A 26,064-nucleotide genomic window follows, 5' to 3' on the forward strand; every position below is an offset into this window, starting at 1 on the left:
TTTCAAATTTCACCCCAGTGTTATTTGATATTTGATAATGCCGTGGTGCCTTTGTTTTCCCAGACACCATCTGCTCGAGCACCAACAGTTTGGACAGGGGGTCTAAGAAAGGCCTTTTGGGTTTATTCCAGTTTGGTAGGAGGAAATCCAAGGTGAGACTGAACACTAATTCATTGGTTAACACTCCGACGTACTAATTTTTTGAAATTGTGGTTTTGTTTTTTTAAATGTATGCATTCTCATTTATCTAGGCTAGGTAGTGCATGGCTTAAAAGTGGGATTTTGCATGTTTGCTGTGTATTTTTTTTGCAGACAGAGACCACATCTTTGGGCATGGATGACACTACTGATAAAATATTTGAAAATGATGACTTGACAGCAGTAAGTGTTGCTTTTGTGAATTTTCTTGAACTTTCACACAGTATCAGCAATTTCTATTATCTGTATTATCTGTATTATCATCTGAGCCATTTTGCGGACCTTCTTCGACACAACATAAAGAAAATCGTAGATAATACCCATTGCTCAATGAAGTCTGTGTATGCAAATAAAATGGGGTGAAGCCAGTGATTGTAATAATACAATCGAATGAAAATGGTTTATTGAGGTGAGATTAGAAAAAGTAGTTTTTGGTTTAAGTGATGAGTTTCTTTCATGTAAAATAGCACTTGTCACGCACCTACCAAGTACTTATTAAATCCATATCTATCCATTATTTTATCAATAAAAATATTTTTCTCATTTATTTTGCATAGTTTATTTTTAGAACCTTTTTTAAACTTTTTAAACCTTTTTTAAATATCCATCTATCCATTCATATTTTTTTTTTATAGCTTCTTACCCTCGCTAGGGTCGCTGGCGTGCAGGTACCTTACAAGCGATTCTCAACTGGTTGCCAGACAATTGCAGGGCACACAAAGCAATCAACCATTCACACTCACACCTAAGGACAATTTAGCAGGTCCAGTTTACTGTTCATGCATGTTTTGCGGAATTTGGGAGGAAACATGAGTGCCCGGAGAAAGCCTACGCGGGCACGGGGAGAACATACAAACTTCTCACAGTAAGACCGGACCTGGAATTGAACGGGACCTCTGAACTGTGAGGTGGATGTGCTAACCAGTCTTTAGGGGTGTGCTGCCTTTTTATGTTACGTTAACTGACCAACAGACATCGTCTTAAACTTATCTCTTGAATAAAATTACTTAGAAAACTGATTGGGAATGGAAAATGGAGTGTGCAGCCGTAAATGTCTGCGGCTATTCATTAAGGATACTATTAATTTTATAAGGTTTCTCTAAAACATGACAACGATGACATGATGCATTATCCCGGTGTCCTGTAGAGGGCAGAAAATAACCACAGTCTTTCTTCACCGGGAAGCACAAACCTAAGCGTGTTCACACTTTTGCAACCGTATCGTCATGCTTGTCCGTTTGTAATATCAGACATTTTAAACTTGACTTGAAAGTAGTATCTTAGTCTTGGTTTTAACATCACATTATCTCATCAGTTATATCGTTTTTAATGTACTATTTCCATCCAGAAATGGCAATAAGAAACAAACAACTTTTGAATGATTTGCCATTTTTCACATATATTGAATTATTCAGTGAAATTGTGAAAAGTGATTGAAATCTGGGGTGTGGGAACTTTATATTTTTTTTAAATTCAGATAGTTATCTTTTTTGACCAACACCTTTGTGCACAATCACACGCACACATGTGCACACGACGCACACACACAGGCCTATGGCAAAAAGGCATCATATTACTCGAGCTTGGCTACTGCTGCACTAAAAGCCCATCATTTTATCTGTAATTGTTCATTAGGGGGCCTAACCGTGTAAGCATATTTGTGCCTCTGTGTCTGAGCTTAAAAATCTCACACAGTCTCATGCTGGACCCCGTTTTAGATTTTCTCAGAAAGCATGGCTAGACGTTACATTGTTAAATGTTTGAATAGCTGTAACCTTCAAATTCGCCTCATACAGCTGGTTACCATTTGGCCGGTTTGGTCCAGTTGCCCTTCCAAAGGGACAATGGATGGCTCCTACTGCAAATTGTTTAAGGTTGTACCAGGGTTGATTTGAGTTAGACCTTAACATTTCGAGAATGGATGCCTCCCAAATGCAGTGGCGCATTTCCACAGTTCCAATGCATCCAGAAAGTATTCACAGCACTTAACTTTTTACACATTTTGTCATGTTACAATCTCATTCAAAACTGTTATTAAAATAATACCTTAGTTGAAAATGTTACACTTAATACTCCATAATGACGGTGTGATAAATGTTTATTTGTTTTATTTCTTTGTACTTTTTCTAAATTTATTTAAAACAAACATAAGAAATGACATTTACAGTAAGTATTCACTGCCTTTGCTTCATGCTTTGTTGATCCACCTTTGGCAGCAATTACAGCCTCAAGTATTTTTCAATATAATGCCACAATCTAGGCAGTTTTGCTCATTCATCTTTACAGTAATTCTCAAGATCCAGCAGGTTGGATGGGAAATGTCTGTGTTTTCCTCCAAACATGACGCCTGATATGCACACCAAAGATTTCAATCTTTGTCTCATCAGACCATAGAATTTTCTTAATCATGGTCTGTCATTTGGGTGCCATGGGCAAATTCCAGTTGGTTTGCCATAGTCCTTTTATGAAGTAGTGACTTTAGTCTGGCCACTTGACCATACAGGCCTGATTGGTCGATTGCTGCAGAGTTGGTTGTCCCTCTGGAAGGTTTTCTTCCCTACACAGAGGAATGCTAGAGCTCTGACTGGGTGCCATTGGATTCTTGGTCATCTCCCTGACAAAGGCCACTCTCCCCCGATCGTTGAGTTTAGGACAGACGGCCAACTCTTGGTAGAGTCCTGGTAGTTCCAAACATCTTCCGTTTACGAGTAATGGAGGACACTCGGCTCATTGGAACCTTCAAAGCAGCAGATTTTTTTTGTGTCCTCCCCCAGATTTGTGCCTCAAGACATTCCTTTCTTGTAAGTTTACAGACAATTCCTTTGAATTCATGTTTGGTGTCTGTGCTCTGACATGCACGGTCAGCTGTAGGACTTTGTATAGACAAGGGTGTGTTTTTCCAAATCATCTCCAATAAATTGATTTTATAATAGGTGGACCCAAATTAAGCTATTGAACCATCTCCAGATTGATCGGTGGAAAATGTATGCACCTGAGCTCAATTTTTAGCTTCATGACAAAGGCGGTGAAAACTTATATAAATGTGATTTCTTACTTTTCTATTTTTTAATCTATTCAGAAAATGTAAATAAGTTTTAAAAAGCATGTTTCACATTGCAATAATGGGGTATTGTGTGTTAGAGAATAACTTACGGTTATTCTCTAAAATTCTCTTCAAATACGGTTTGGAATTATGTTGCAGCATGACAAAATGTGGAAAGACTCAAGCGCTGTGAATACTTCCGGATGCACTGTATGTTTTCTATCTCTTGACACATTTCCAGTTGTTTACCACAGAGTGAGGAAGTAAAGAGCAGGTGAAAAAGTCAAGCAGAGTTCAGATCACTTTGAACAATATGTTTGTGTTGAGGTGGGAACATTTTTTTTTTAAAGGTCCAAATGGAAGTTGCATCAAGGCTTCACTTGTATTATTCATTTTTGTTCTTTCAGACTCCGTTTGACACATACCCACCTCCAAATTTCCTTTCTCTGTCAATCAGACTGCACAGTGAGCATAATTCATAATTTATGTCTTTCTGGACTTTGTTCTTATTTAAAGAATTTGGGATGTGTCGGTATGACTGAACACACAAGTTCACATTCTGCTGAAACCTGTCAACACATGAAAATGTTGACACATCTTTTCTTAACACTTATATGTCATGAGTTAAATAGCCGTTCAAGGCTTCAATGTGTTTATATATTAACGTATTATATATTAATGTATACCTAAATCAATCTGAGCAAATAAAAGATCTAGACCAGGCATGTCCAAACCCAGTCCTGGAGGGCCGTTCTTATTCAGGTTTTTGAGGTTTCTGTCCTCCCAACTCACCTGATTCAAAGCAATGGATAAAGCAATCATTCAATCCCAAAGTAATGTACAGAACATGTTTTTCCGAGGTCAAGTATTTGTTCTCAGGTACACTCAGGTCGCTATATTGGCTTTGTTAGTAGAACGTGATACCACCCTAGAACACAACATTTATTTCAAAAGATAAATCTTAGTTTCTTGTGTTTGTGTTTTCAGATGGATATATGGAAGGTTAATTTGACACCTTTTTTATATTCCTAGGCTCTTTCAGCAGTCCAAGTTGTTCCCAGCAAAGAGGATCAACTTAGTACCTTGGGCCAGTCTCATTCATTCATGAATGTTTACAAGACATCACCAAAGGGTGACACCAAGAAGAGGAGGGCACCAGCACCACCAACTCCTGGTGGACTGACTTTCTCAATGGAACACAGTAATTTGGAGGGACATCAGGTGCGTGAATATGAGTCTGAAATGCTTAGTCTGGTTGTCAACGCTCCTTCAGCCTCAGTATAAGGCACCAAGAATTATGAAATTGTAAGATGGGTTCCGGGAAAAGTGAGTTTTAATGTAAAAAAAAAAAAGGGGAGGGAATATTATTTTGTGATAACCCATGGCGTTATATTTGTGCCACAATTGTGAGCGCGCAAAAAAACATTTCGAGCGTAGAAAATAAAATGGAGCGAGCGAAAACAGATTTTGAGCGCAGGAAAAAACTATTGAGCGCGTAATGATAAGAGTGAGCAAGCGGCGATGGATTTTGAACACAGAAAAAGAAGTTGCTCGCTCAAAATTAGTTTTTGCTTGCCCGCGATAGCCCTCTCTTGCTCAACATCTCGCTCTCACTCGCGATACTCCTCCCTCCCTTGCTCAACATCGATCTCTCGCTTGTTCAAGTCGTCCTCTGCGTGCACTCAGTTCTGCACACACGTTACGTTTGTGCCACAAAACCAGCCAATCAGAGCTTGTAAAAGCACATTGATTGGAAGCTTGGTATCCAATGAGATTGCTTGTATGTCAATCTGTTGACACGCTCTCGTTTGCCCTGTGTTCACCCGGAAAGGGCAAATGAGAGTGCGTCAACACGGATTTGGGCGGGAGAATTACTTTTAATATTATTATTATAACTATCGTATGATTTGACAGAACTACCTTGTTAGTTTTTGTACTTTAATAATATAAGCCCACCTCCTCCCACCCAAGTCGATGTGACGCACTCTCGTTTGCTCATTCTTGCATACCTGTAATAATTGGTTAAAATCTGTATAGGCCGGCGGTGCTCAGTGATTAGCTGGCAAATGGGTATAGCAGACCTAGAAAACACCAGTGACCACCATCTTGGACTAGCTGTTCATGACTATACTGTGTGATTTATCTACATATTTACTCTTAATTTTCTTTAACTCACTTTAGTAGTTTTGATGTTTTGAAGAAATTTTAGTGATACTGTACTTTGACATTCTCTTGGCTGTGTGAAATATCTAAATGAGGTAACGCTCACAAAGAGCAGTGAAGGATAGCCATTTTATTTTTTAATAAGTTTGCATTTAATATTAAGGGTTCCAATGTGTATGCTGGTTAATGGATATACCCTAATAGATGTACCTTTGAGGGTACTGCCCCAGTGAACAGCCATTGGACCCTTACAGGCACAAATTTAATGCATTTATTTTCTCACAGTGTACATACATGACTGTCCTTTAAGTTTGACTTAATACAAGAGTGATGGAAACACATGATGTAACTATTGTACTGATTGAACCGTTGATGTCATCTCATAAACTTTGTAAACTGCTGCTCTTTTGTAGGTCACAATTTAGGGTTTTCCACTGTGATACATGTGTATTTACAAGTATTAAATCTCACTCCTTTATCTTTTAATGTATAGTATGCATCATTTGGCTGCGAAACCACTAAGCTTAAAGGTTAGCTTTTCAGAAATGGGAGACAAGGACCAACACAATATTCCAGTCCGTCATTTTCACTGTGTAATCCAGTGGGAAAGTGCGGGAATATTGCCAGTCAACACAAAATATAAAAGGATTCAGGTAAACAAAGGACCATTCACGGCTCACTTGTCTCTTGGGTTTGGTCATGTCTTCATCTTCATTCGACAGCAAGTGGCAAATTTGACAAGCTCCGATATGGATAAAAACAGGCAGATTTTTGCTGTTTAATTCACATTTCACAAACACACTAGTTCATGTTTACTCATATCAAGTCTGTCAGCAATGAGAAAAGAATATAATAGAATGCCTTTATTGTCATTGTACACAAGTATACAAGGAAATTGTGAGTGCTGCTTCAATTGATGCATATTAATAAGTTCCGTTGTTATTTTCAGTGTGTTCATGTTTTGTTGTTATTCGGTGGGTTAATAGCCCTGGGGGGGGGGGGGGGGGGGGGGGGGGTGTCTGCCTCTGGGTGTCAAGAATATATACTGCAATAACTGTTCTGTAGCAATGTTCTTGACAAAATGTAAAAAAAATATGGAAATTCAGACAGATTGTTTTGGAAGTAAATGTCTATAGGTTGGTAGTTCTTGAGATCTACTTTCAGGAAAACCATTCTAGAGGAACTTAGTTGAGATTAGTCAGAGGCACTTGTTGTATGTGTGTCCCATTAAAATGAACTGCAATTAGTTAATTTTGAACACTGCTGAATCTCAGGTTATTTGAGGGTATGGAAACTTCTACAACCACTTTGCCTCAGTTGTTTTGTACTCTGCCTCAAAAAGTCCTTCCCTGAGAAGGTCTCCCCTCATCCTTGCGTCAACACACACACGCATGAAGAATGTTATGTTTTGAAATTATTTATCTTGGGCAAATATTGTTACATTTTCTAAACCTGACATAGTTTATAATATGATACATAAACCTGACATTTGCACAGTGATGTGTAGACCGTTATATTCACTGTACTCATAAGAGTTGTGGTTGCCGGCTACTATCTGCCTGACCCACGGTTATGTTTTAATTTTAGAAAACCATAATGCTGCCTAAATATTCATGACTGGGTAGGCTGCATCCTGATAGAGGGATTTATCTTCTGTCAGCTCAGTCCTCAAGTATTTTTTATTTCAACCTCTCACCTTTTTTGGGATTTAATAACGCATCATTTAAAATGGCACTATAACAGCACAGAGGTGAATACATTTTAATTCCTTGTCTGCTACACATTTGTTGTTCTGCATGAAACTTTCTTGCCTGTGTGTATGCCGCATTTTCTTCATGCTACACTCTAGCTCAATTGTTAGATGTGTGTTCATGCTTCTTGTCCCACAGTGGTCAATTCTGCATCTGTAAACAGAGCTGAGGTGACATAGTATGTTTATATGGCCATAGCCATGCATGCTGGTGTACACATGTATAAGGTTTACACTGTAAGCCTGTGTCATACATGCGCACACTCCATTTCACGTTCCATATAAGCGCTGTCAAGTTGCCTTGGTACAAAGCCCCTCACCCATCAAAAGTGCCTCAAAACAAGTGATGAATGGTCACGCCACCAGGTTGAAACCTCCATGGGTGGTCCTATCTGATCAACATGCTTCAACATGGGGCCCTTTGCTGCTCAAACCATAGAGTGGAAAATTTAATAGACATGCCAAACTGTCCTGTCAGGGCCCTCTAATCGCTTTTGCATAAAAGCACATTCCCTTTTATAACCCACCCATGTTCTCATGTGTTGCTTCTGAGATACTGTTCTGTGAACGCCATAACATGTCATGTGCAAAAGGTGAAACATGCAAATCAAGTATGCTGTGAACTCCTAATTTTGAATTGTTTTTGGCAATTGCAATGTTGTGACCTTGAATGTGATAAGACATAGTCGGTCAGTTTCAATCACAACTTTAACAATGTCCTGCTTAAGAGGCAACAAGAACATCATTGCTTGCATGCATTTTGCCGGCATATGTTGCGCTCCGCAGGGAACGTTCACAAACAGGAGTCCACACATGCATGTGCGTGTTCTACATACACAACATTTGTCTTCATTGGAAAGTCAGTCATCCAGTTCAGCTTCAACTTTGACCCACATCCACTGGTATGTGACAGTATTCATGTATGTATGAATGCAAGTGAGGCAGAGGATTGGGGGACCATGAAGGGAGAAAGACAACCGGTTGGGGGGCATTTGGATTTACATAGCATGCCATGCAGTGAGTTCATGGAGTCCACGGGTGAACCTCATCGTGCTGGCAAAAACCCAGTCTCGCATTCATCTACCCCGCCTTGTCCTGTTGCATGATGAAACACTACATGCGGCTCCAGACATGTTGTCAGTGTTCTATATTGAAGGGTTGAATTCAGCAGTAATTGGGTTTTCTTAGAAAGACATGCTACGTTGTTGAAACATGCCGTAGTCCTTCACATTGAATCATGGATAATTGACTTCAAGAAGACCAACCGGTCCTTCAACCTCATGCTCTCCCTCCAGGCTCCTTTCCCTTGTAGCTTACCTCCTCTCCCTCGTAGCTTAGATTTAAAAGGCAAGTACGAGCAGCATGTTGTACCACTGTTGCATGCCACCAGATATACAGTAATTTTACAATTTTTCTATCATTGTGTGCTTGCTTCTGATGTCGTAAGGCAGGTCACACAAACACGTTTTTAGATTATGTTTGCGCTTCTACATGATTTTTGCTTTTATCCCAGCTGACAACCCATCTATCAGTGGCCTGCCCCTCCTGTGATCAATATTGTTCAACATTAAAAAATGTCATTTAGCAGGAGTGCCTTTCATATAAGCCCTGCTCTATGTTTCCTATCATAAATACAATACGTCACACTTACAGAATGAATGATGGTGATGCAAAGAAGTCCTTCCTCAAATTAATTGTGTTGCTGCCAGACATTATAAAGTTTGTTGTTGGAAAATTTAAGAGGAATGTTGGCATTGTGAATTGAATACTCAGAAACTTGCCAAAACTCCACTTGGATTAAATTACTTGATAGTTCACTCTTCACAGTTTCACAGCTTTAAGGTTTCTCTCTCTCTCTCTCTTTCTCTCTCTCTCTCTCTCTCTCTCTCTCTCTCTCTCTTTTCACACACACACACACGCACACACACGCGCACACACACACACACACACTTGTGGCACTTAGAGGTTAAAATGTTCCAAAATAAATGTTTCCAAAATCATATCATATATGAACATTCAGAGTACCTAAGTAGACATAGACTGTATACTTGACAACAGTTAGCTGGTGTTTACTGCATATTTAACCACTGACAATTCAGACCCCATAAAAATAAGCATGATAGCATGATAACTGTTTTGAAACTATTACGGCATTCAGTTTCAGTGCCATGAATGTTGGTGGTGATCTCCATTTGCTATGTTGATAAAGCGTCAGATGATGTACCGTGTTTACCATTGTCACTCGCTCTATTTTGATTGGTTACTAATTCCTGCTACCTTGTTTTATTATTGTTTTATTTTTGACAGAGCAGTAATAGCTTATTTAGTTATGTTCATACATGCATTACTAAATTATTAAATATAAATTAATGTTACTTAAAACATTGTCCCTATGGTATATGCATAAAATAGTATAAAGGTTTTCTGTTTGAAGCAGTTTAGATTCTGAAATAGAAATTTCCAAATATAATTGATCTCGACTGTTTTTCGCCCCAAATAGCTCAAGTAGCTCTTGAGTTACCATTAGCATTTATTTATTTTTTTCCTCATCATCTTTCCCCTTTTTTCACTGTTTTCCATCAGGTGGGCTCTATCTCAGAAAGCCAGCAAAGAAAAAGAAGGGCTCCAGCCCCTCCTTCGACCTCCGATTCCATCACCCCCGAGCCTTATGAGGCATCTTCTTCTGCTACTCCCGAGTCTGATAGCCAAGCAAGTGAAAAACCTTCTCCAGCCCTCCAATCAACCACAATCTATTCCACCACTGTAAAAACAGTGAAGCCACAATCCCTGAAGACCAAGGGTCAACCTCCATCTGTTTTAACTGTTGCACCCATCAGTCCCTCCCCAACTCCAAGCAGCAGCACTGCTGACAGCCAGGTTCTTCAGGACTCGAGCTCTGAACTCAGCCACAGCATTGACTCAGATCTTGATACAGATGACACAGTTTCCCATTATAGTTCCATCACCAGCAGTACTGCAAGCGGATCAATGCATATGAAACCCTCGACCAAATGCCCCAGTATCAAAATGGAGCTGAATAAGGTTAACAATAGGATGGGTCAACTGGAAAGTAGGCCTGCTTTTTCTAAGACATCCAGGACGGAGAGCGAAGCAGTCCTTAATCGTAAACTGGAAGAAGTTGAGAACTACAGACGCAGCTCAGTGGGTAAATATGAAACAGCATAGTAGGATACAAATAGTAATGAGAAATAATTTTACCCTGTTATATGCAAATCAATTTCTATCACTTTTTTGTTCATAGTTTTCTGCTTCAGTATGGAAAACCTTTATAGAATTATAGCCTTTTGATTAATAAGATAAATAGGTCAACACAATTGTGTTAAAGTCTGAAAGTTTGAGGTTGCTTGAAGTATTTTTTTTCGTTGTTAGAATGAAACTGCAAATGTCTGCTCTTCAGAGCGTTCACACACATTTAGAATCGCAAGAATTCAACCTGATCAAAGATTGTCTCATGCTTCAAATAACTAGTAGAGCTAATTATCTTATTTTTGAAACATTGCTCTTCAATCTTTGACCTCACGTCAGTCCTTTCTTTTCATCCCGCTTTTCCCTCTCTTGACCTCTCAGTCCTGCAAGCACGCAGCTGTTCACATTATCCCTCATAGCTGACAGTTGCACAGACAAACAAGTCTATCACAGACTTAAACAGGATCTACTCTGCAAATCCTGTATTGATCAGGTCTTTCTTTTTCATAGCAGAGTGAGTCTGCAGCAGAAGACTGTGTGTCTGACAGAGCGAGAGAAGGCAGAGTTGTAGACTTTAGAAAAGGGGTGAGGAAGGTGAGAATTAGGAAGTTCAAAGATTTGAGCAGGAAGGCTTAGGTAGCAGGAAGAGTATAAGTAAGGTAGAATCAGGTCTGAAGTGGTTTCAAAGAGATTTTCAACAAGAGGATAGATATACAAAAGATAATACATAACGGAGCAGTCTTGTTAATCTAAACTCTATCCACCGAGAGTCCTATGTTTTCTGTGAATAGTTAAACATTTATTTCCTTTGGCATTCTTTGGATTTTCGGTCATTTTTAGCAGCCCTCATGTGTAAATCCAACTTTAACACTTGGGGCCCTATTTTCTTGCAGCGCGCAAGTCTTTTGCAGACAAAATATGCCCTTGGGTGGAGTTTTCTTTCTTTTTGGAATTTCCTAGACAATGTCCACGATAGAATTAGATGTAATGGGGCATTTGCGTCATTGTACAGCAAGGGACAGAACCGACCGAGTCCAGGCCAATCCTGGACAGGTTATACCTTTTTGCATTAAAAATTAGAGCATGGGAAGCACATGCTGAGTTTGACATTGCGCAAGTCATCGCACACTCGCTTGGTCTGTGCATTGTGAGAACAGTCATACAGCTACCCTTGTGGATAATTTCTCTGCATGTGACGTGTACTCCAACCACATCCCTACTGGGTGGTCGTGAGGGTGCCATCAAAACATTTTTTTTTTTTTTTTTTTATTGTTTATCTATTCATCCATGAATGAACAAATGAATGTGAGGGAATAGAATAAACTGCCGTGCAGGCACAGTATGCTATTAAAATATTTTTGAAATGATAAATCAAATTCATTTATCGAATTAATACATGAAATTCAAGCGAGTATTTCATGCATGCAGCATGTTGTCAGATGATAACCGCCAATAAGGTTATGCCCCCCATTTTCATTATCATTAAAATGATTATGATTACATTTCATTCAATGACACGATTTGTGTATAATTCAGAAGGATTTCTCATACTGTTGTAACTTTTACGAATGACATGAGGGATTTATCATAATCTTGTAACATTTACGAATGACATATGATGTTATCCAGCACAGAATCTGTCTACCTACACCATTGTGTAAACCGTCAAACATTTGTCAACACCACCTGCACTGCAAATAGACCACCTTTTAGGTAGTAGAAAGTTCAGTGTCCTTTTTTATTCTTTCACCCAAATTAGCTGTTACCCTATGGGGTGAGTCTCGTCGCACCACCTGGAATACTCTGGGATGTAGCCAGTCAACCAAATTTTCAAACACGATAAACTTGACTTGTACTGGCACGAGAAATAAGATGCAGCAGTTTTTTTTTTTCCGACAGGAACAAATAATCAGGTCATAGTTGGTCCACAGACTCACGCATCACCGGCCTAAACACTAAAGTATATATTTGACCGATGCTGGTATCAAATTTTGATGCACACATTTTTTATGCCGAGCACACTGGTGCAGATCTACCAAAATAGGGCCTCCAGTCTTAATTGCAAGTGACCATTTGGCAGCTTGTAGCTAGCGTGAGAAGCTAATGTAACAATCATACTTTGACTCAGCCCTCTTTGCCACATGGAGTTTCAAACTCATTTATTGCAACATTGTTTAGAGTACCGTGATCCCTCGCTACTTTGTGCCTCACCTATCTCGCTCTCAGTGCATCGCATATTTTTTTTTCCAAAGGACCATCTCCTCACAGTAATGCATAATGCACTGCAGCACTCCCACACTCAATCCTAACGTGGCATCTCAAAGCTATCTAACAGCCCTAATACACAATCTTGTTAGAATAAAGGGACTTTTACATAATACTAAACCAATGCTTTGTACATCCGGCACTATATAGGGACGGCAAAAACCAGACTAGCATGCTGTGTTCTTATGTCTGACAAACACCGAACTTGCCATACATGTGGAGAGGGCTAGGGTGTGGGCAGATACATACAGAGATGACCTTTCATGCGGAAATGGGTGGGAGGGAGATGAATGGGTGTTGGCAGAATGCAGAGTGACCTGGCATGCAGAAATGTCGGTGGGAGGGGTAGCACACTCAGTCCTGCAGCATGAGTTGAGAGGTTGGAGCCTCACTGAAAGCACTCTGCTATGTGTTGAAAAAGAACACTAAAGTTTGTGCCCCAATAGAGACTGTTGTACCTCCATACCACAGTTAGGAGATCACTGGGCATGGGAAATAAAGGTACTCATAGTTTTACTAAACATTTCACACACTTTATAATGCACAGCCATTGTCTGCTAGGAGGGGGGGTTCTACCCTTAAAAATGAATCTAGTGTTCTCATTTATTTCGAGCATCATATAGGTTTGTCATTTGTATTTTTGTCACCTCGTTTGTACTAGTACAATGAAAATGCTTTTTCTTCCAGGTACAAATACTCAGCCAGCACCACCCAAGCCCCGTCGTTCGCCAGCATTGGAACAGCCGACCATATCTACCTCTCCCCAGTTATCACATTCACGAGAACTAGTAGAAAGCAATGCCCCATGGAGCACCGCGGAGGAGGAAGACACTTCTCAGAGTAGGTTTCATATTATTTCCTTTTGCTTTTGCTCTCTGGTTTTTCTCACCGGAGTAATTGGTTAATAATTAGCATAGTATTGAGCTTCAAGTTTTTAATTCTCTCTCTTTCTCTCTCCCTCTCTCTCACTCTCTTTCTCTCTCCCTCTCTCTCTCTCCCTCTCTCTCTCCCTCTCTCTTCATATATATATATATATATATATATATATATATATATATATATATATATATATATATATATATATATATATATATATATAAAATATACATATATGGATGGGTGGATAAATAGAAATAGTTACCCTAAACCGATTTACATTCCAGTCATTGATTTTTTTGTTTATCTGCTCTTTTCTTTACCCTCAACCCTTCACCCTTTTCTAGTGTACTGCTGTAGTCCTGTACGCCTACGCTCCAAGGACCCTTGAACTCTTTCTCTGATCCTTTACTCATCTGCCTTTTTATTTCAGTCCTCCTTGCATCTTTGTCTTTTTGCAGGATCTGACCCATTTTCTCTTGTCATTGTTTGTGATTAAAGAAATCTTTTCTCTGGTCACATTCACATTTGTAGATCTCTAATAAGAGAATCTTTGCTTGCTTTTCTCGAGACCCAAATTGATATATGGGCTGTTTATGTTCTTTTTTTTGTTTGTTTGTTTTGATTTTTTTTTTTTTTTTTTTTTTACATTATTTTGATCCACTAGATCTGGGTACTTTTGATAATGTGGGAATTCTCTGTTCTGATTAAAAATGGGCATGGGGTATGTGGTCAAAATGTTGTAAGCGATAAGAGGAGCTCAACCCGAAAAGTGATTGATGACTTATATGAAGATGGCACTATGGTGTCGTAATGGGACACTTCTCAACCAATAAATTGGTCACATGATATCTAAAGATTAATCATGTAACTTTTAGATTTGACCTACTGGCTTGAATTGGTTTGGAAACAGGAGACTTAAATGATGATTTGGCAAACGTTAGTTTGTTTCAGCTGGTGGAGACGCGACATTAATTTGTTTTTCTCAAATGCTAGTCAGATTGAAGGCAAATTATACCATATAATGTCCCATAGATATGTTAATTCTCTAAAAACAAATGTGTTTGTATAATCAATTTATGAATAACATGTTTTAAGACTTAGCATTGTTTCCATATTCATACTCCATACTGAAATGTATGAATGCAACCATGTGTTACTTGTTTGTTGTTTTTCTTATGACCATGTTATACACTTATTTGCACATATATGATACATGTAAAGACAAACTAAACCTAAACATAAGCTATTGTCATCCTTGGTGGCTATGGAAGCCATCTTGTGCAGAATAAAAAAACAAAACAAAAACATTGTAGTCCTAAGAGGTGCTTTGTGCCAATTCCCTACTTGAGGATTCTGCCATCTACTCATGCTGGAAAGAAGTGCTTTTGCCAGATTTTTTTTCAGTTAAGTCAAACAGAGTCCTTTTATATTGTAGCCATTATATTTAACCTGCTGAACTGGTGTTTTGAGGTCACGAAGGTGGTTTTGTGTGTTCAAATAAATTCCTGGAAAACAATATGTGTATGTAACTGTCGTAGTTTGCCTTACATAATGTAAGACTAATTTGCATTAACTGCACCCCAAAAGCACATGACTAAATAATTATTTGCTCCTGAAGTGAGACACAAGGCGTCCAAGGCGATTCGGCCACTGTTTGTGTGGACCTTAATGTGTGCCTGTGTGTGCTTTGACAAACCAACTCTATATGTGACCCTAGATGTGTGCACAACTGCATGTGCATTTGTGAGTGCAGCGGCTGTGGTTGTAGTTGGCTGTAGCCAGCATGACTAAGCCCTTGCTGGGAATGAGTTGGGAAGATAGATAGCCTTGTGACTCAGCACCACATCATGATCGGACAGCCTAAATATACAGTGTGCGCACACACACTGCCGCACACAATCAGTAATATGTACTGTTATAACCAAGATGGCTCTCATTTCCAAGAATTGAATGTTTTGCTGCAATACTTTAAAAATATGCAATGCACTTTAGTACTTGCACTTGAGCTCTTTTGACTGTTTTTTAATGTGGACGTGAAATTTTGAAGGATTCTTATTACTTATCAACACGTCTTGTCTGTATTATGTTTGACGTCAAGGCATTATGAATATAAATTAGCTGTATGCCAGACCAAAAAGATAATGAAAACGATTTTGTTGGTGGAGAAATTAAGTTTGTGGCTGACTAAAATACACAGAAGTGACCAAGCGAGATAGTTGCAACCACATGTGCCAACAGCTCTATTGTCAAAATTTGTAATTAAAAGGAATTGTTTACAGTACAAACATTATTAAAGTTGTTTTATCAAGCCACAAAGTTAGTTGTGCGCTGGGCCTGTGTATACGTGTATATTTGGCTTGTGTTTTTTGGTTTGTGTGTTTGTGGTCTCAAAATTAAACATCTGTAACAAATATTCCCTCTGGTCGCCTGTGAAAGATGTTGTAAAAATGGCTGTGTTCATTCATGCAACAAAACGTGTTCATTTGGTACTAATCATTAACATTTTAACCATCAGTGAATCCTGTGAGTAAAATCTCCCTTTGTCCTTCAGCTTGGCTCCATTCTATAAAGCGCATAGAAGCTGGTGTCCAGGCTCCTGAAAAACCTGAAGCTGAGACTCTGTCCCTTGAAAATGGCAGCAGTGGCAGCAGTTTACCAGATCAAGGTTACGCCGCTTCTGAGGGAATGGTAGATGGTGAGGATTCCGGCCTGGTGAGCTCCCCGTGCGACACCCATCCCACATCGCCAGACAGGAGTTTATTTTTGGAAAGAAGTATTGGAGCTAGAAGAAAGAGAATACCGGGACCTGTCCAAGACATATCCAGTGACAGTGATCAAGAATGTGCCACCTGGGGATCAAAAAACGGGTAAATAAATCATGAAACGTTATTTGAGGAAGAGTTTCTTAACCAGAGTTGAGAAAAATTTCTTTTGTCTTTTTTAATCTGCAACCTTAATGTTTGTATTCTACTGAATGCATTGTCTCTCAAGGCACACCGTGTTCACATTCAAAACCCATGCAAACCAAAAAACCAATGCGAGATATGGACACATTTGGTACTGTTCGAAATATTTAATTAACCCATATGTGGTATATAGTCATTGCATCATTGCATCATCAGAAGAGCCAAAAACCTTCACAATACCAAATAAGGGTTAAGTTAGTAAACTTTTTTGTTGTTTTTTATCGCCATAAACCCGCCCATGTTTAGACCCCAATAGCCGCCATCTACACAAATCAAGACATTAAATATCCAACTTATAATTATGTTGAATGTAGTTGTAATTACTGAGAGCCCTGCATTGTTTCTCATGTTCAAAGTGTTTTTGCCACCAAGCATGATCATCAGTGGACTTATTTGTTCAATTGGTGGACATTAGTAATTGCTAGTTGTTTAGTGTTTTTTTGGGGGTTTTTTTTGCCAGCATGTACGCATCAATTATATTTGGTCGCGTTTGTGTAAGTGCGGACAATTAATTCCTCCTTCCAACTAAGGCACTGCATTAAATGTTGCAGTTGAATCAAACTCTTTTTCAGTCCTCTGTTATGCATGAACTCAACACATTGGGCTTGAACATGGACCGCTGTTGTGCACACTGTTCCATTTATTCTATTCCAAACAAGTTCTATGGAGGCCCATTGGCGCATGCCTCTCCATAAAAAACACCCTGCAATAATATGCATAAATATAAGCCTATTGGGCAACTTCGCAAAGACAAACTAATCAAGCATCTTATTATGTTAGCGGTACATTAATTCACCCTCCACACACTTTGGCTCTGTTTCATTACTTTTATTCACAAATGAAGTCAAGACTGCACATTTTTTGCCTGTTGGTGTAGTTTGGCATCACTTTGGATTCATTTTTATTTTTAAATACTTACTTACTTTCCTTATTCAACTTCTTCTATTATTACGTATACTATACTTGTATACAGATAATAATAATGACACATTTTAATCACTTGCTGGCTTTGTAGCTAAATTGTAGCTAAGCTTCTCCTTGGCAACGGCAACATCTCATTTGTATTTACTCAGAAGTAGCATTGCACGATTATGGTTTTCCGGCCTTAATCAAAGGCCTTAGTACAGAGGTGTCAAACACATTTCAATCGTGGGGCGAATTGTACTTCTAGGGTCCGTCAGAGGGCCGTGATGGCTGTGATCTCGAATAAGTTTGAAGTGTAATTGTCACACATTTACCTAATTTTGAAATCAGAGGCCAGTAAAAACTGGTCAAAAGGGGGATTGGTAACAAAAACAATGCTTGTTGTTTTCTTTGCAACTTTGTAAAGTTGCAGAAAACTTTCAAATGTGGTACTTTAGTCAGAAACTTGAAGTCATGATTAGCATTTCACGGGCCGCATAAAATGATGTGGCTTGCCAGATTTAGCCTCCAGGCCTTTATTTTGACACCTGTGCCTTAGCAGAATATGAATGCTGTCCTATATCACTTTTATGAAATGAAATGTGTGTGGTAACGTGCCCCAGTGGGGGATTTGTATTCTTGATGCTCTTATCTTGTGAATGCTCCAGGAAAGCCAACTTTTTTTTAAGAGTTAAGATGACAAACCTTGCCATGTTACTTCGTAGACAAAATCTGTTTGAGTTAGCTGACTTGTAGCTGAATTGCTTGTATTTTGCAAGAATTTTAACCCTCAAAGCGATTGAAATATAAGCTGCAAAAAAGTTTCGGGATGTACGAAAACAATCAATTAGCTCAAACAGTCGTTCACAGCAATGGGCCTACATGGGTGATAGAGCTGTCCCCATTCCCTTATCTCTTTCCTGCATGCAAGAATACATACGATCTCAGTGTTGTTGTCTACTGATCTCTATTTTTGTGTACCGTCTGTAGTCGCAGTCAAAGCAACCGCCAGGCAAAGTCAGGAAACATAAAGAGCAACACTGAGGACAAATACAAATGGCTCCATCAGAAGAAAATTGAAGCTGACCATTCAGGTGAGGGAACAAACCACAGTTTAATATTTTGCTCTAGCTTTTAACAGTTTGACTTCCTTGAAATGTAATGTTCTATTACTAATCTATATCTAATCTATATCTTAGTATGTTTGATATTTTAGTGTTTGTTTAAGTCACATACACGTAGCCAGGGTTCTTGCAAACAGGTGGTAAATGTTCCCAGTTTGCACTATCTACTATACGGGTTAGGGCTTCTTTTTTTTTTTTTTCTTCATCAGAAACAAAGCTCTCAAAAACTTTGGCCAAAGTAGAGATTTGCCAACTTCTCTGGACCCGCATTTGCGTGTAGCAAGCATATGCAGGTATAAATTACCCTGGTTACATGTAGAGGAGTCTCACAAGTGATAAAATATAAAATGTTGATGAAATCCTAAGTGGTTAAATAGCATTTTCACTATACTTCAGTGAGATACTTATGTATCAGAATTGTTAAACTGCATTCAATAATAATCTTGTAAATGTTCTTAAATAGTTGTTGTACGTTTTTGCTCTCCTTCAAACTAACATCACATTAACAACAAATCACATTTCAACAGTGATTCATGACGTGCCGGTGTCTGTAGTGGACATTAGTGTACCTGTCACAGCCATAGATGAAGTACTGGAAGAGTATAAACCTCTTATAGAAGACAAAAAGGAAACAGTACCCATGGGAATGAAGTTTACGGATCGAAAATGTAAGAATTTAACAGCTAAGCTAATGCAGTGTTTGATTTTGGCTGTATATATATCAGCTGTTGTTTTGAGCTAAACATGCTCTAACTGGGACTTTGGTCCACAAACTCAATATTGGTCCACAAACTCAATAATGCATACCAAAACTGTTAATCAACCTACGGTAAGTAATTTCCACCCATAAAATTACTGGAAATTGGATTGACCCTTTCAGTCCCAGAACCAAGTTATGTTTACCTTTTTTTTTGCAAAAGTTTAGTTCAAAAGCGATACGGAAAGGGAATTGTGTGAGTGTGGGCATGCATGCATGAATTTACCACATCAAGACACTAAGGGAGCCATATAATGTTGATTAAAAAAAAAAGTTTTTCTTTTTTTTATTTTTGTAATTACAGGTTCTGAGAGTGCTTCAAAGAGGCGCAACAGAAACAATAATGCTTCCACAGCAGCTTCATCTCCAAAAAGTAGCATTGTGAATGCTAACCTTGATCAGAATAGGATCACATTGGGAAATGGTTCCAGTGTTAGAAAGGAAAAGAAAAATGAAGATGTGAAAGAGGATACACAAAGACTGTTTGCAGTGAAACCTTGCGAGTCCCAGGAACACAGCAGCCTGGTGACAAAAACTCTCAAATCTGAGACAAAAAGCAGCACACATTGCTTACATGAGGATGGTGCTGTCCTGCCCCAAGATGGCCAGAGATCATTGCCCACAGAAAAAGTAGAAAATAGCAGTGTTTACTCCAGCTCGAATATGTCGCCCAGGAAAGTTACTTGCAATTCCAACTCTCGATTCGGTACGAAAACATTCACCGTTGTTCCTCCCAAGCCTTCTGTCATCCAAGGTGGTACGCAAAATGCATCCACCACAATTAGCGCTGGTGCAATTAAAATTGATGAGCAAGGAAATATTATGAAAATGTTTGGTCACCCCAACAGAGTTGCTGATAAGACAGAATCCGAAATTACCAGAAGCGAGGAGTGTCCACTTGTTGGAAAAGCCAAAGCCTTTTGGAGCTGCACTGAAAAACAAGAATGTGGTCTATCTTCCAGCACAGTTGTGGCCGGCAAGTCAAACGGAAGCTTTGAGAACGTTAAGACTCACAACACTGTGACGACATTAACGACTGACAGACAAGAACCCCTGAAAACACAGCACACAATTATGAATACTGTGGACGACGCCCCACCCAAAGAGACCGGCAGAAGAGTCAATAACACAATTAACAGTGTCATCACAAATGAACGACGAGCTGAAATGGTTAAATATCTCTCAGTACCTGAAAGAAGTAAGCAATCCCAACCAGCACTCCCTTCAGACATTCCTCACTTCCTCAAGCCAGCTAGACGTACCTCCAGCCAGTATGTGGCCTCTGCAATCAATAAATATGGCATGGCATTAACAAAACCCAACATTGTGTCTTTACCATCCCAGTCAACTCCTTCAACACAGAATGTTGCCTTCCATACATTGGGTCATTCCGTACAAGTGAATCCACGCCAGTCCTCCAAAATATCATTGACGGATAATAAGTTTAATAATGTGGGTCTTCACCATCCGGGTCCTGTGAGGTCCTTCAGCTACCCTGAATTTGAGTCAGAAAGCCAGAGAGAAGTTGGCGAAGTCAAGGGAGTAAATTGCGGCGAATCCCACAAAGAAAGATCCTGTTCACTTGGACCAGTATCAGACAGAATTAAACACTTTCAGTCAAGTCCTTCCACTCAAAAAGCCATTTCAGAATCTGATCGCCGAGATGCTAAATCAAACTGGTTTAGAAGTCCCAGCCCTGTACACAGATCTCAACAACAATCATTCACCAAGCCTATGACAGCCACTCATCAAACCCCTGCGGCAAAGCCAGAACCTTCACGCTGTATGTCAGACAGTAGTGTCAACCCTGGAACTCCCCCTGGAAACATCTTTGGACCAGTGAAAAAGTTTAAACCGGTGATCTGTCGATCTGTTGAGAAAGATAGCTCTCTGCACAGTAACCTGATGGAGGCCATCCAGACAGGAGAGGGCAAGGCCAGCCTCAGGAAGGTGAGATCATCAGCTTTTTAGTATGTGAAATATTGCAATGGGTCAGATAAACTGCAAACAAAACGATTGGAACAGGACTTTCCTCCAATCTTTAACCGTACAAGATCTTTGGCGTTTTATGCAAATTAGAATGAAGCTGCACAAAAGTATTACAGGAAGTAACAGTATGATAAACCTGCATTGTTGTACGTAGAATAAATCCCATCTCAATGCCCCTGTTTGTGATGGATTCTGACGTTGGTTTGGTCTGCTTGCTTCTTTTAATGCAAATGAAAATTTCATATATATATATATATATATATATATATATATATATATATATATATATATATATATATATATATATATATATATATATACATATATATATATATATACACACACAGTGTGGCTCCCAGTGTTGTCTTCCTGCGTGGAAACAGGACCAAAATGGCTCTTTACATGTTAAAAGTTGCCGACTCCTGATCTAATGTATAATTAATAATGACATTATACTGTATGCTGATTAGATTTGTTTTCATGAATCAAGCCTCTTGTGTTTGAGTTGTTAGGAATTGGAAAACAAAGGTCACTCACAACATCAAGTGGATGCTGCTTGTTGCAGGTGTTATCTCACTACAGAAGCAGTTCAAGTTTATCTTATCACATACAAGCAAAGCACTCAGCTGCAACTGCAGCTGCAGCTAACGATAGCAACAAAGACTCAAATGTAGCTAGCCATAGCAAAGCTCTTCGTAAAACTCGAGAACACCCCACATTTAAGGAAGTCTTTGCTGATCAGGGTGGACAATCTTTTTCCTTTTAAATCTTATCTTTCAATTATTTCGTGATTGGCAAAAGAAAACACCATTTCTCTTGATATATGAAACTGCAGCCAGAACTTGAGACTAGTCTCAAATACAGCACAGGATAAATGGTTATTACGGCATCTGTTTAAGGAAACAAATGACTGATTGTCCCTTTTTGGTTGTTGTTTATCAATCGTTTGATTTGCCAAAATATCACAATCAAATCCTCAAATTGTTAGGTGAGATTAAAATGAGATTAGATAAATTAATTACAGGTACTTATTGTGTTGGTTCACGTTTATTTTTATTCTCTTGAGCACTAAGCATGAGTATAATAAATAACGTTTTTCTATCTTGTATTTTATACTATGTTGGCAAGAAGACGCACACTTTAAATTATTTACATTTTCTTGTTCACATGATCAGATATCCTCATCCGGGGCCAGAATCTTAAAGGAAGCATCTTCTGATGAGAATGAGAGGTCTGCTCTTTTTGCTGCTATTAGAGCTCAGAACAACTCTGGAAGGCTAAGAAAGGTAAACTACGTGCTGGCTACCTATTTATGCCACTCCCTAAATATTCCTATGGAGAAATATAAGAAGTCTTAGAAAAAAAATCATCCATCCAGGAGGCAGCCATTTTGCTGCTTTCTGTCGACTGAAAATGACAGAACAGTTGTTTAGGCCTCACTGTTTTCTGAGTTTGGTATTGTCAAGTTTACAAGGCGAGCCCTGAGCAACTGTGATGTCATTCCGGGTCAACATCATGTGGCAAAATGGCCACCCCCTGTAATGGATAGAAATTTGAAGTAGAATTTGCTGTTTAATTTATTTTCCACATCGGAATGCCATTTTTAGACTAGTGTAATTGATAGAACATTTGTAAAGAAAATTACCTATACCTATAAGGTAAGACAAACATTAAGGTTCAAGTCCAAGTTCACAGCTGCATACTTTGAGCGTGTTTGACATTCTACATAATATATATTCACAGTGATTTGCTTTGCTTCCCTTTTTCTTACAGACTAAATCTGGGGCTTCTGATGAGTTAGAACGGTTCAGGTCCACCTCAGAAGAGGACCAAAGGGCGGATGTTCCCTGTTTTCCCTCACCTGTCTTTCCGACATCTCCATTCATGCTTGCAACTTCTCATCCTACCGCCCTCTTACACCAGTCTAAGCTGACCACTGCGGATCACCCGGATGCTAATGTCCTCATGAACCCCGTCTTGGCCAGGGAAGCAATGATGGAAGCCATTCGCTCTGGATCTGCTGCAGAGAAGCTAAAAAAGGTAAAAGTCTGGGTAAAAGAATGTTTCGTCCTTCCCCGTTGCAGCTTGTTGAAAGTTGGGTTTTTCATCCCTTGATCTGTTTCGTGAATGGCCAATGGCAAAATAACTGTTTTACTCTCAAAAGTCCCCATGGATCAAATTACAGCATATAACTCTAGTTTTTCTTTTGTCCAATCCGTTCAGTGTGCAGAACAAAGAAAACACATTCACTTTGAGACAAATCAAACAACAAATAAAGATAGCGCTAATGAATTTTAAATTAGTATTACCCCTGCAAACAAAAATATAATACCACACAATTTTACCTTGTCAAAGACAAAAGTAAAAATAAATTAAATGATAAGATAAAGACGAGAAACGGGTATCAACACAAATACAGAAATGAAACAATTGCCATTTGTTTTTCACTTTTGTTGACCTTTTTTATGGATGTGCTCACAAATAAGAACCCCCTTGTCCGTATGAACAAAATGACACTGTCTATACCAGCATATCCCAACCTTTATTTAACCTTCAAAATGTCAAGAAAAGTATAAAAACTGAAATGAAGAAAGCAAGCATGATTTGCTTTCAAAAATGCTTTTGCTGAGTGAAATCTGGGCCTGTGTAATTGAAAACAAAGATGATGTACAGATTTCACAGGAAGCCAACTGGCAAACAGTGGACGCCTTTTTTTTGGATCAATGGCATAGGATTTATTTGTTCTGCCTGTTACAATGGATTTCTGGCATAGATAGATCCACGAACATTTATAATCAATATTTATTTTGACAACTTAAAATGAAAATGTCATCACTTTGTGAAAAATCCTTGTAGTGCCCCGAGGCACCCTTGGCTCATAATGTTATATCCAGTTGGGAACGTTTCTAGAGGTGAGCCAAATAAAAGATTTAGAAGATTCTCGTTTACCACGATTCAGAAACATAAATAAATAAAACAAACGCTTCCTGTCGCATTTCACACACCATAGAAATGTCATAGTTTGTGTGTTTTTGTGTGTGTTTTCTATCTAGGTTGCACTGCCCACAAAGACGGTCCAAGTGAATGCCAGACTGGGAACAATGCATGCAGCATCCTCCAATCTTCCTTAGGAATAACCGTACCATCACAAGTAAAAAATATTTCCAAAATTCCTCTGTTGGTTGTGTTGTACCACACAGTGCTTTGGAATGGACGTTTATAAAACTAGTCAAGTTATGTAAAAGTTGGCGATCCCACAGCATGACATGAATAAGGCAGATATCTGGGGGAGCGTTTTCCATCTCATAAATTTCCTCAAAGCTCTTGACGTCTTGTGTGGTGGTTCCTAAAGAAGTGCAAGACCAGAACAAGAATGTGACAGGAAACTAATTTCGGAGTCACTTTTAAATGTTCCCCTACCACAGGAATGTTTTGTTACGCACATGAAGCTATCCCAAGTGAAAAGTTTGACATATTTCATTTGTCAAACGAACAATTCGTCAGCTCATGCACTTGCCGTTTTCTGGGAGATTTGTCCATCTTGATAACACAAAAACTTGTGTTGCGATCTTCACCAAACGTTTGGGGTTTTAACAAAAATAAGTGCCAATCAAAGCAGTAGATTTCCACATGGTTTGTGCTACTTCTATAGCCTGCTCTTTTGTTCCGTTTGTTTTATTTTTGTTTACCGCAGCTGGGACTTGGATGCCTTCTAGTGTTGTGTTGCTCAGTGTTATTATGTACAAAAATGTATGTCTGTTAGCATTCCAAATGTGGTGCAATACGTTAGTATATACTGATATGTAATACTTAACACAATGAAATACACTTTGGAGCGTATTTGCTGCAGATCTGGTCAAGAATGCCAACTTTTTCAGTCATGCTGGTGTGGAGGTGGGAAAAAAATGGTTTTGACCCACTTAGTGCCTCTTAGCTTATCATGCTACTGTTTTGGCTTCTAACTTGCTGCTGGTAACACTACAAAAGAGTTGTATGCACATAATTAATCTGCAGGGATGTTATATACGTACATGTGTATATAGTACAAGAGAAGTATCTCGCATTTTATATTTGCATTCACAAAGGGTGAAATACTTTGTATTTGCATTTGATATTAAAGAAGTACGGTGTGTATGGAAATGTTTGCCTTCAAGAAGAGAAATTAGCTAATGAACAAATACCACTTTACTTGCTTTGCAATATTCTTGTCATGCAACAGCAACAATAGGAAACCAGAAGCTCACATTTCATTTGTGTTACTACATTTGATACCTCTTTGAAAGGTTTACAGTTTGGAGTCACTGTATTGGATATTAGTCAACCGTTGCCATTAATAGGATTCTGGATTTCATGTTTATACCTAGTATGTTTCAGAATGAAAACCTGATTGATGAAACTTTGAAGCGTCCATTTGCAGTTGGAAATGCTTTCTGCTGTTTCATAAAATGACTAAATTTGAGTTCCTTGTTTCAAATGTTTATATTTTAATTTATGTTCCATGTTAAGATGTTTCGTGTTTTATCCAGTTAATAAAACCCTATTTTTTTTTTCTAAAATGTTTAATTTTATCATTAGCTGAATGAGTCGGATCGACACATACTAAGTAGACCACATTTCAAACTAGCATTGTTTACTTTGTAAATGAATGATGACCAGTATATAAATGAATGATGACCAGTATGGGTTTAGTTTTTGTATTTTTAGAGGCTCTAGTGGCTGGCTAGAGATTTATACAAGCCACTACATTTTGTTTTTCCCCAAGTTTGCACAATGATTTTGTCTACCTAATTTTTAATTAAATAAATACTTTTGTAATTGCA

At 38.7% G+C, this 26,064-nt stretch overlaps 1 protein-coding gene across 2 annotated transcripts in view; it reads left to right on the plus strand.

The window, feature by feature from the left end:
• Positions 1-26,064, plus strand: part of cobl (cordon-bleu WH2 repeat protein) — a 41,002-nt gene extending 14,938 nt beyond the window's left edge. For both annotated transcript variants that reach the window (XM_088411636.1, XM_088411637.1), the window contains 12 exons: positions 64-152; positions 313-381; positions 4,274-4,462; positions 9,738-10,320; positions 13,314-13,466; positions 16,057-16,372; positions 18,365-18,468; positions 19,026-19,166; positions 19,560-21,205; positions 22,420-22,530; positions 23,018-23,284; positions 24,298-26,064. In XM_088411636.1, the coding sequence (XP_088267762.1) occupies positions 64-152; positions 313-381; positions 4,274-4,462; positions 9,738-10,320; positions 13,314-13,466; positions 16,057-16,372; positions 18,365-18,468; positions 19,026-19,166; positions 19,560-21,205; positions 22,420-22,530; positions 23,018-23,284; positions 24,298-24,375 (3,746 nt within the window). In that variant the 3' untranslated portion in view covers positions 24,376-26,064. The remainder of the gene's footprint in view (positions 1-63; positions 153-312; positions 382-4,273; positions 4,463-9,737; positions 10,321-13,313; positions 13,467-16,056; positions 16,373-18,364; positions 18,469-19,025; positions 19,167-19,559; positions 21,206-22,419; positions 22,531-23,017; positions 23,285-24,297) is intronic.

The sequence above is a fragment of the Hippichthys cyanospilos genome, chromosome 3 (genome assembly GCF_059441005.1).
Source record: "Hippichthys cyanospilos isolate Australia breed blue-spotted pipefish chromosome 3, RoL_Hcya_1.0, whole genome shotgun sequence".
Classification (NCBI taxonomy): Eukaryota; Metazoa; Chordata; class Actinopteri; order Syngnathiformes; family Syngnathidae; genus Hippichthys; species Hippichthys cyanospilos.